Source organism: Zeus faber (genome assembly GCF_960531495.2).
Source record: "Zeus faber genome assembly, chromosome: 5".
NCBI classification, from domain to species: domain Eukaryota; kingdom Metazoa; phylum Chordata; class Actinopteri; order Zeiformes; family Zeidae; genus Zeus; species Zeus faber.
Window position 1 is genome coordinate 4,455,424 of NC_137192.1, and position 10,137 is coordinate 4,465,560.

The 10,137-nt window shown below is 45.5% G+C and overlaps 2 protein-coding genes across 2 annotated transcripts in view; both read right to left on the reverse strand.

The window, feature by feature from the left end:
- Positions 1-1,415: 1,415 nt before the first annotated feature.
- On the reverse strand, positions 1,416-3,485 carry LOC307229952 (transcription factor 15-like). Its single transcript, XM_080000086.1, has 2 exons — positions 2,871-3,485; positions 1,416-1,808 (listed from the first exon to the last, which is right to left on the reverse strand). Exons 1-2 carry the CDS (start codon positions 3,381-3,383, stop codon positions 1,743-1,745), a joined length of 579 nt encoding a protein of 192 aa, XP_079856212.1. The 5' UTR covers positions 3,384-3,485; the 3' UTR covers positions 1,416-1,742.
- A 5,105-nt stretch (positions 3,486-8,590) lies between these two features.
- The window catches only part of LOC307230916 (transcriptional repressor scratch 1-like), a gene marked incomplete at both ends in the record, with an annotated part of 3,162 nt that continues 1,615 nt past the window's right edge, over positions 8,591-10,137 (reverse strand). Inside the window, one exon of the mRNA XM_080001410.1 lies at positions 8,591-9,435. Coding sequence (XP_079857536.1) covers positions 8,591-9,435 — 845 coding nt within the window. The remainder of the gene's footprint in view (positions 9,436-10,137) is intronic.

Consider the following 10,137-nt stretch of genomic DNA (forward strand, 5'->3'; position numbering starts at 1 on the left):
AACACCACATGTGGATCGCAACCCCAGAGATTTACTAGTTGAACCCAGCTATGTCAAAGAACCCCGGTTGTACTTCTCATTACCTTCCAAGAGACAGGCCTTCAGTCGGGTGTGTATTCAAAACTCAGCGTCAACTACGAAGGCAACGGAACATTTCAAACTTAAGTTACAGCCAAGAGAACAGGGATACAAGGTCATTTATGGGTGAAGCCTTTCACAAATGAAAGGAATAGGACATAAAGCAGAACAGGGTAACTGGCATATGGGGCGGGGGGGGTTCTTTTTTAGCTAGACCATAGCTAGATAGAAAATTAATAAAACCTCCACTGAGATGGATGTTCTCGGGCAGAGGTCCAGCGATAAGCTATCGGGTCTCGGGTGAAGACTCTCTTGTGCAATCACATCCAACCTCTCCAAAAAATGTGTGGTTTAGCCGGCGTTGCCTTTACCTTGTCCGCGTGATTCATGCCTCGCTCGACTGCGTGGCGCTCTCCTGGGCTGACCGCTGCGGACACGGGTTTCTGCGGCCTCGCAACCGCTGCTACATCCATGTCGGGGACGGGAAGACCCCATGGTGGAAAAGATTAATGACTTCCTCTTTTGAGATTCCTCAGTGTTACTCAAAAGGAAAATCTGTATGGGAATTCACGACATAAGCGTCCATGGGCATTTACGGGCAAAGGTTAGGCTACTCGTAGTGACTTGCTGTTTAAGGGGTATGGCAGCCCCGGATATCTTCCTTAACCATTCAATTTTCCAAAGATAGAGTAGAGAATAGAATTGAGTTTTTGCAATAACATTTATAACATAAATAATATACTATAATATGTTGTTAAAGAAAACCCCCCAAAAAAACATACCCTCTTTTGAACATTGTACCATCATTTTACACTGTTTTCGAAGTAAAATAAACAATAGAATGTGTCTTGTAGTCAACCAGCATGTGTTGCTTACGTATTATGAGGATCAAAGATGTTCCATGAAATGAAAGCTAGGATCACCCTTTTTTCTTTTTTTTTTTTAAACCTGTGTTGTCAGCATGATGTGCAGACAACACAGAGTATTTGTACGCCATTGTATTTAGGACAGAGTTAGTATGCAAGTGGAGTTAAACTTCTCAACCTGTAATGCCACTCTTTATTAATTCTTAAATTATCAAAAACTGCTGCAATAACTCTGCCCTGTGGATGACCCCTGGGATGACAAAACCACAATTTTTGTTTCACAAAACCGCCCCTTTTTCAACGATTGATGTTTAGCACTAAAAGCAATATCAGATATTTCTTCAATATCTCTGAAACTGCATGCAAATCGCTTGACAGGTGTTTAAACCCGAAAAACCCACATGAAGATATAAACGATAAACTGACCCAGTTGTCAAATACACACCCAAATACTCAACAACAGCGTTTATGTAAAAAATATATTTAATTCCAATGTAAAATATGGCAAGAAATGAAAAAAACAAACATCAAGAGTCTCATTTGAAATGAATTTCCCCAACAAGGCATGGGATGGGCGTGGGAATAGTCTTGTCATTCACACATTACTCCTTAAAAAAAAGAAAGTTATTTCCCAGTCCGTATCCAGGAGTGTGCGTAGCAATGGTATTCTGAACTGAGATTCCCCCAAAGCCAACCCCAGTTTTTAGGGTAATCTTTATTGTCTTCCATTGCCTGAAGGGTTCCCTGAGGAGTTCTGCTCTGTGGTTTTTATATACAAAAGTTACTCCAGGACAACTTTCACCGCCGGTTCATTCGCAGTGTGTTGACCCCATGCGTTTTGATGCAGCCTCGTCTGTCTTTCACCTGTGGACAAAGCAGGATGTTGGCATCAGTCAACTATCTACAAGTGTTAAGGTCTGTTTGTAGATAGATAGATAGATAGATAGATAGATAGATAGATAGATAGATAGATAGATAGATAGATAGATAGATAGATAGATAGAACCTCACATCCAAACAATAGGGTATGATAATGAACAGTAGAATAAAAATATGAAAATAAAAATATGTAAAAGTGGCAATATATGGAAAAAAAAGTCAAATATTCAAATATATACAATAAAAACTCAGTCAACTGTACGCAATACAATTGTAAGAAATATGGCAGGATAATGGAACATAAACCTGAAAATTTCAAGCAGCGTTACCCTGAAAAATTAACCTTGTATAGTTGTGAATTATCCATGCCTACAATGAACAGAGAAACAATACGTTAAATGTCAATAAGTTAAATGTCTCTTCTATAGCCTACCTTGTCCACCTTAAAATTACTATTTGTGTATTTAGTTATGTATGTATACATATTGATTGATATATTGATTACTATATCCCACATACTTTAAATTTATGTTCATTGTATTACACAGGTCTGTTGTTGTTTGTTGATCTATGTGATATTCTTTTACAAGACAAACTTCAATAAAAATAAATAAAGAAATAAATTGGTTGTAAAAAAAGACGTTTCCCCGTGGGGCGTATAAATAGTTTAGAGAGAAACCATATATCGCAGCATCCATACAAAGTAGAACCAGTTTTCCTTTAAAGGATGTTTCAGCGCCATGTGAGTTCCTATAAATAAACAGTCCCAGAAGAGCAAAAACGTCAGCATGGATGGATGCCCTCCAACATAAAGTTAACGGTCTCAACGCCCGTGCAACTGCATTTTTTGCTCCAGCTTTCATTCCTCGAATAGCCGATCACTTTATTTAACATCATTCTGAAAGGGCATGTTTTTCTGTTTGATTTAATTCTACTAATGAAAAGCACGTTGAGTTGCGTGTTGTGTGTGGAAGGTACACGAATAAAGGTTGTTTTTAGTTTATTATAAATATGAGTAATAATAATAATACCATTATTAATATTTACCATTTTCCGCTGACTGCTCAGGCAGAACGTGCAGATGGTCCTCGGCTGCTTGCACTCTCCGTCCCCCGGCGCGCCGCCGTACACCGCGCCCAGGCAGGGCTGTCCGTCCTGCCGCCCGTCGCCCAGGAGCACCACGTTGGCCAGGTGCGCGATGTAGCTGGACGCCAGGCGCAGCGTCTCGATCTTGGACAGCTTCCGGTCAACGGGCTCGGTGGGAATGAGCGTCCGCAGCGCCGTGAACGCGCTGTTGACGCTCTGGGTCCGGTCCCGCTCCCGGGCGTTCGCCGCGTTTCGCGGCCTGACCACCAGAACGCCGCTTGCCGCCGGCGCGCCGTTCGCCGCCGCCGCCTGCCCGCGGGTCTCCGCGTAGCTGCCGCACCCGCAGCTCCGGTCCGAGCTCCCGTCGCTCTCGCTGCGGTTCTCCTCGTCGTCCGACGCCACTTCGTTCAACAAGGCGGCTGTGTGGTAAGAGAAGGGATGCGTCGACACCGGCCTCAGCATAGTGTAAGCCATGATAATAAAAACCACAACAACACAAAACAGTGCTCAGTGGAAAGGTAATCCAAAAAACTTTTGGTTTCGACACTTCCCCATAGGGTTGTCCAGCCTGCTGCTCATCAGACATCTATTTGGAGCGTTCTTATAGCAGCTACAGTAGCCAGGCCGTTTAGGGGAGGGGTTGAGAACATGCAGGTCCTACAGTCCTCCCATATTTTTGGAGCACATAAATTGTCTTCCTTATAAAAGTGAGTAGAGGCGTACTGAACAGGTAGAAATGACCCTTGATTTGTCAAACGCAGCTCCATGTTATATTATTTTTATTCATGTTTATAGCTGTACAATATTGGGCATATTTAGATATATGTGTGTGGACATGTGTGTGTTATGGGGATCCTCAATGTCTACATTAAATTGAGAAAATCTGAAATACAACATGCACTTTATACTACAGAATTGACACAGGCCAACCCTTAACACTTTCCAGAGCACCAAAAACCCAATCGGGCCCTGGTTGCCCGGCTCCTGTCCTCAGAACGCCCTGTGCGAGGGTTGGCTCTGCATGGCGAGCCCCGCTTAGTTTGTCTAATGGGTTAAGTGCTGCGCGGGTAAATAAACACTCAGCAGATGCTGGGGGTGATCAAGCCTGAACTTTTGCTGTGCAAAAACGAAGCAAATGGCTTCCAGATTGACTGGGTCGGACTGGCGGAAAAAGAGAGAGTGTCATCAAAGGGGCTTGTTTTCACAAACACACACCCCCCTCCGACACATCAAACTAGGGGTGCATTGGTGACCCTCAATGCCCCCCCCCCCCACTCCTTGCTCAGCTGCACCAACAATGGTGACCTGGGCAAGGCCAGGCTCCACTCATAAAGTAGGACACCATGGTGTTTTACCACGCTCAGACAGCCAGCAGCATGACCCCCCCCCCACACACACACACACACACATACAAACACACATACATTCACACTCGCACACACTACACGCACACCTCCATCGCTATACTTCACAGTTAGGAACCGTAAATACTCTACCCAACCCCTGCGACCCGACGCCCCTCCGTCAACTTAAAGGAATGCCATTAAACCCCTTTGGGGTGATTGAAGGACTAATGGAGTGCGTGTGGTGGAATGGGACGTGCGAATGTAGAGAAGGGGTGGTCGGAGTTCCGTGAGAATTCCGCACTGTTGGGAAATTTCTGCAATGGAAAAGTGATCGTGGAAGGTGACGACAGAGACCCTTACCATTTTGAACATCCGTGAAATGAAGTTGAGCAACTAAAACTCAAACTTAACCAAATCAGAAGCTCAGCTAATCACAGGCGTCCACCCTGCGACCTAACTCTCCCCGCTGTCCCCAATGCCTGGCTGCGGTGGAGCACGGAGCGATGACGGAGCGACTCGGACCCGCTCGCTTGACTCACCGAGTTCATCAGAAACAGCTGCATCGGGGAAGCAAAAAAAAAGTGAAGCCAGCTGCACCTACTTCTTCATTGTTTTCCTCCCCTGGATGTCTTTGCTTAACTCGTGTTTTATAAGACGCTGCGGACCGGAGAGTGACACGAGCAACCCGTGAGAGCCAGGGTGGGGTTCCACCTGCAGCACAGGTGGGGAATCCACAGTCACCTGCACATCGTTTTCTCTTTTCCCGGAGGACCAATGTTAAATGATGGCGTTTCCTTCTTGAAGGGAGCCTTATTGCTCCTCGTTGGTGGTGATTAGCAAACCTCCATTCCTTGGTTCCTGTGTCTATTTTGACCCCTGCTTGAACCTGTAGATGAAAAAAAGCTATATTTGCAAATTGCGCCCAAACCCTTTCTACCAAAAAAGGCCACATTCAAACCCATGCAAAAACACGTACGGGGCAGCCCCTATTACAGTAGCAGCAGTATTATCTTTCATTTTACCTTCAAATTGTCACCCCAAAGTAAGGCTTTTGCCTTCATACACCCGGGCGCTTGAATATCCGACTGCCCTCCACCGTTACCACCTATACTCCCCCCTCCCCCCTCTCTTGACTCTCTTCCCACAAAAGAAAGTGGGCATCTTACACAGCTCTTGGCGGCTTGAGTAATCAGGGCAGGTGGGGCTGTCTGTCAGTAAAAGTTCAACAAATGGTCTCGGCCGCATTTTTCTGAACCTGTCTCGTTTGAAGACCATTTAAAATTTTTCTCCATAAACCTCTCCATGTGGAGTCATACAGGTTCTGATCTCATAAATGGGTGAAATAGGTCCCGAGGTCCGAGTGGGGAAAATAGAAATCTCATGTTTTATTTGTAGAGCAAAAATATGTCCGATGAGGGCCAAAAGACACACTTGTGGGCTTATTTATAAGACAGATAGGTATCCCAAACAGCAGGTGCCTTGTGATCGTTTGGGCTGATGAACCGGTGTGTTATCTTCTCTTTCAAGAACACTGACAGTCACCCTTCGCAACACCACCACAACTCACCCCTGAAAGAGACAAAGCCACTCAACGCCCGTGATACAGGAAGTGCACTCGCACGCAATGATTCTTTTCTGAGTAGCAGTCCATTGGAGACCTTTTTATGTAGACCCCGGCTGTAGGGCTGGACGATAAAACAATCTCGATCATTTTCACGGTAAAATCTTCCACGATAACAATGATAAATTTATGAGATTTATTTTTCGATACAGAGTCCGTTTTCCTCCACCTAAAAAACACCACACAAACAGCCAATGGTGCAGCAGAGAAACGAACATATGAAACGAACAGTGAATGGTACAGAGCAGAGAAACAACCATGTGACACAAACAGCCAGACATTTAGGTGGAAGTGCCGGGGCTTCCTTCGCTCTCTCCCGGACCACGGCGCTTTCTGGCCGGGCAGCGGGCAGCGGTGATGAAGCCCCCCGGAACTGACACATCGGGTCTTCCTCAAACACTAACTTGAACTGGATTTCCCAACCTGAGCCCGGCGTGGCGCCCATCCCCGCAAAAGAAGAACAATTAAAGAAAGAATCTGTGATTTACAGTGACATCTGGTTTAACACGGTTAAAGCAGAGAGTCCCAAGGTCCGCTCCAAACGTCCCCGCATATTATCACAGAGCACAGATTCAGGAATGATGATGTTTTAATATATTTTAATGTATATAATATGTATTAATATATTATTTATTTTATTTATTTATCTCTTTATTATTTACATATATATATTTTTTTTTATTTTTTTATTCAGTGTTTAATGCAAAGCCATGAGAATACACTTAAAACTGTAAATTGAGGATCGACATCAATCAATGAGGAAAAACATATTGTGATAACATTTTTGGCCTTATCCTCCAGCCCTAGCTCAAGGTTCCCCTGGCCCATGGTCGACTGCCTCCTAAAGCGTCACCGCTCTTCTCTCCTTTGACGCCCCCCCCCCCTACATAAGTCAGTGTACCTTTTTTTTAATAATGGTTTTATGCTAAGATAATCACAGGTGTGACTTGTAACATTAACCATGGGTCTGTTCCATTTAGGTATGCCAGTGAACCAATAGCTATAGGTAACATTTTGTATAACTAACTGCTCTAAAAAGAGCAGACCCATAATTATTATGAGTTTACCTCTGTTTACCCTTTATCCTTTTAAGAAGAGCCCATACAGTCTACTGCACAGGAAATCGACAAATTGCCTGTTAAAAGTCTTCTGACAAGGTTTGATAAACTGAGACTGTAAAAAGGGCCATCCGTTTGGGCTGGCCTGACTTAATGGTATCTGTTTGCACATTTGACCAGGCATGATATTGTACCTCTTCTCTTCTCTAGGCAAGTTTGTGTGCATGTATGGCGGGTTAAAATTGCTTATCGTCATGGTCATATCCTTTTCAAAAAGGCATGGAGGTCACGGACATGCCGTGTTTTGTAGACGGGGTCTCCATTCGTGCGTACGTGTTGACGTGCACCAATGCACTTGTTTTCTACGCAAGCATGCACGCACGCATTCACAAATGTGTTTTTCGGTGGAAGACGTGTCTGAAAATAGTCATTCGCAGCCACCCGAGTCTCAGCTGAATTACATACTGTGATTCCCTGTGGGGTTGATGGCTGGGTCCAGCTTGGTTCTCATGACACCCGACCCAGTGCAGCATCCTGTCTTCAGGGCCACTGCTCTGCGCCACGAACTGGGCAGGCAGTGCCAGGAGGCACCTTTCACCAAGCCTTGTGGGTTTCTACCATTTGTGTGTCATTATTTTGAGTGACGCATTACTATTATTTATTTCTCACCTACGATCATGGACATCATGCCTGTGGCTCCACAGTTTGCAAGGTTGCCCCCTCTGCTGGTCACAAGAGGCACTGCAGTTATAGAAGTAGCGAAAAAAACAAACAAAAATCTTGTTTATAATGATGTCCTCTAAATAACGTAACCTAGAGGAGTATTTAGCTGCAAAGAGAATGATATGTCCAGAGAAAATGAGGGGGAAAAAATACCCTTTAATAATTAGCGGAGCATTACAAATTGATTACGTACTAAATCATCAAGTAGTTGTTGTTTTTAGTGTTCAGGTAGCACATCACCAGCTGCTCCAGTTAAACAATGTTTTGTCTTGTGCATAGATTTGTAGGCAAGCACATGAAGAGCAATTCTGTACTCATTTCAAGTTTTTCATTATGGCCAGCAAATTGAAAAGACACGGGAATACTTGGTCTCAGAAATATATTATCTTTTGGCTTTTGTTTTTAACAAATCATGTTCAAATTATGACTTATAAATCCATGTTCAGTTCACAAATGCCTTAACATATCAATAAATAATCATCTAAATTGATATATAAATAAATAGTTAAATAAATTAGTAAATACACAATTACATCTTTTCTTCAATTAGGACGTGTCGTAAATAAATTAAGAGCTAGTCAGTATGAAAAAATAATGCTGAAATGTAAATTATTGCAATTCCATGAATACAAAACAATACAAAATATTTACAAGTGGCATCAATACTGACATTGTTATGAATGAACATTCATATTTAATTCCCTCATTTACCCCAGCATTTTTGTAAGATTATTGCTGCTATCAAAAGAAAGGGCAAAAATAAAAACGCATGCTTGCGGTAACCAATGAGTACAATTAGAGAGTGAGGCGAGTCTCAAAGCCAACAAAGGTATCTCTGACTTGGTCACCTGACTTTATGCATATTCCTTAAAAAAAAGAAAAAAAAAAGAAAACTTTTAAAAGAGGAAATACTCTCAAAAAATATATATTCAGTCAGTCCTCGGAGCTGCAGGAGTCCGGTCCGACTTCTCCTTTGAAACAGGCCGACTCGTAGTGCTTGTTCAGGTAGGACTTGAGCGCGAAGCTTTTGCCGCAGCGCTCGCACTCGTAGTGCTTGAAGGCCGAGTGCGTCTGCATGTGGGCGCGGAGGTTGGAGCGGTCGGCGAAGGCCTTGCCGCAGTGGGCGCAGGCGAAGGGCTTCTCCCCCGTGTGGGACCTCATGTGGCCCTGCAGTAGCCAGGGCCGGCTGAAGGCCTTGCCACACACCGTGCACTCGTGCCGCAGGTCGTGGGTCAGCATGTGCATGGCGAGCGCGGGCATTGACACGTAGACCTTGTGGCAGGTGGGGCACTTCCTGGCCTGCTGGCTGTCCAGGCTACGGTGGGTCTGCTTGTGCCGGCTCAGGTTGGAAGATGTAGCGTAGGACTTCCCGCACTCTCCACATGCATGACAGCCCTTGGACTTGCCCACAGCCACTGGGGCTCGTTCCGCGGAGCCCCCCACTTCCTCGGCCTCAGCATTGGCATCCGATCGGCTGCTGCCCTTGCGGGGCCGCCGCTGGTAGGCCCGCCGATGGGAGCGGCTGTCGGAGACAAGAAGGGCGGCGACGGTGCAGCCATCGGCGTCTGGGCCCAGAAGGCTGCAGCCATCTGACTCGGCTGTTGCGCTGGAGACTGGGCTGTCCGGCTGCTCCATGTCATGGTCGGAGAACTCCTCCCCGGCGCTGCCACCCACGCTCCCCGGGGAGTAAGGAGGGCCTGAGGAGAAGCCAGCCAGCCTCTGCTTGGAGCCTTTTGTGCCCTTGCACACTGAGGGGATGATGTAATCCTGGATGTAGCCTGCGAGGGGGAAAGAGAGTGATATTATTTAAAGAGGGTCTCTGACACACAATAGGTTATTCGCATTTCATAGTAATGTAAACTGGAAAGATGTTTTGTTTCAGTTGGTTGTCTCATAGTCACGGATTGTCTTGAGTGAGTTTTTCCCGTATTTTCCGCTCAAGAAAACCGTCAGTTGAATCAGTTTCCACAGTGCTCCGATCAATACGAAACACTATACAGGAAGCCATTTGTAAAGTGCCAGGTTGAGCACGCTTTGTGAATAAATTATTAATGAGTCTTTGGCTGCCCGCCCGGTTTTGTGCTAATCAATATCTTAACCGGGTCCAACAAGTGCTTTAGTGGGGAGTGGGGAAACCCCAAAATGAACCCAAAAGTCCACTGGGTGGGGGGGGGGTTCACAATCAACCCACCTGTCGCCACCTCCCAGCTAAGCGACGCCTCTAAATCTGTCGACGGGAGGAGAGAAAGAGCCAAAACACGGCAGTGTCCAAGGCAGTGAAATCCCCCCCTAAATCACTAAATCAGTTTAATCAGATCATCCCCCATCTGTGGCGTTTTTTTTTGTCCTCCCCCCCCCCCCCCCTCCCCCCCTTGAAAGTGGGAAAGGGGGGGGGGGGGGTCTGATCTCGAAGGCTGCGCATGGTATATTGTTGCCCCCCCCCACTCCAACCCACTCTGTGCACAACACAAAGGGAGTCA

Bases quoted from the DNA above. Each gene is read 5' to 3' on its own strand.
- LOC307229952 (XM_080000086.1), bottom strand. From the start codon at position 3,383: ATGGCTTACACTATGCTGAGGCCGGTGTCGACGCATCCCTTCTCTTAC. The intron at 1,809-2,870 runs GTAAATATTAAT...CTTTGTCCACAG, and splicing joins TGAGCAGTCAGCGGAAAATG to GTGAAAGACAGACGAGGCTG.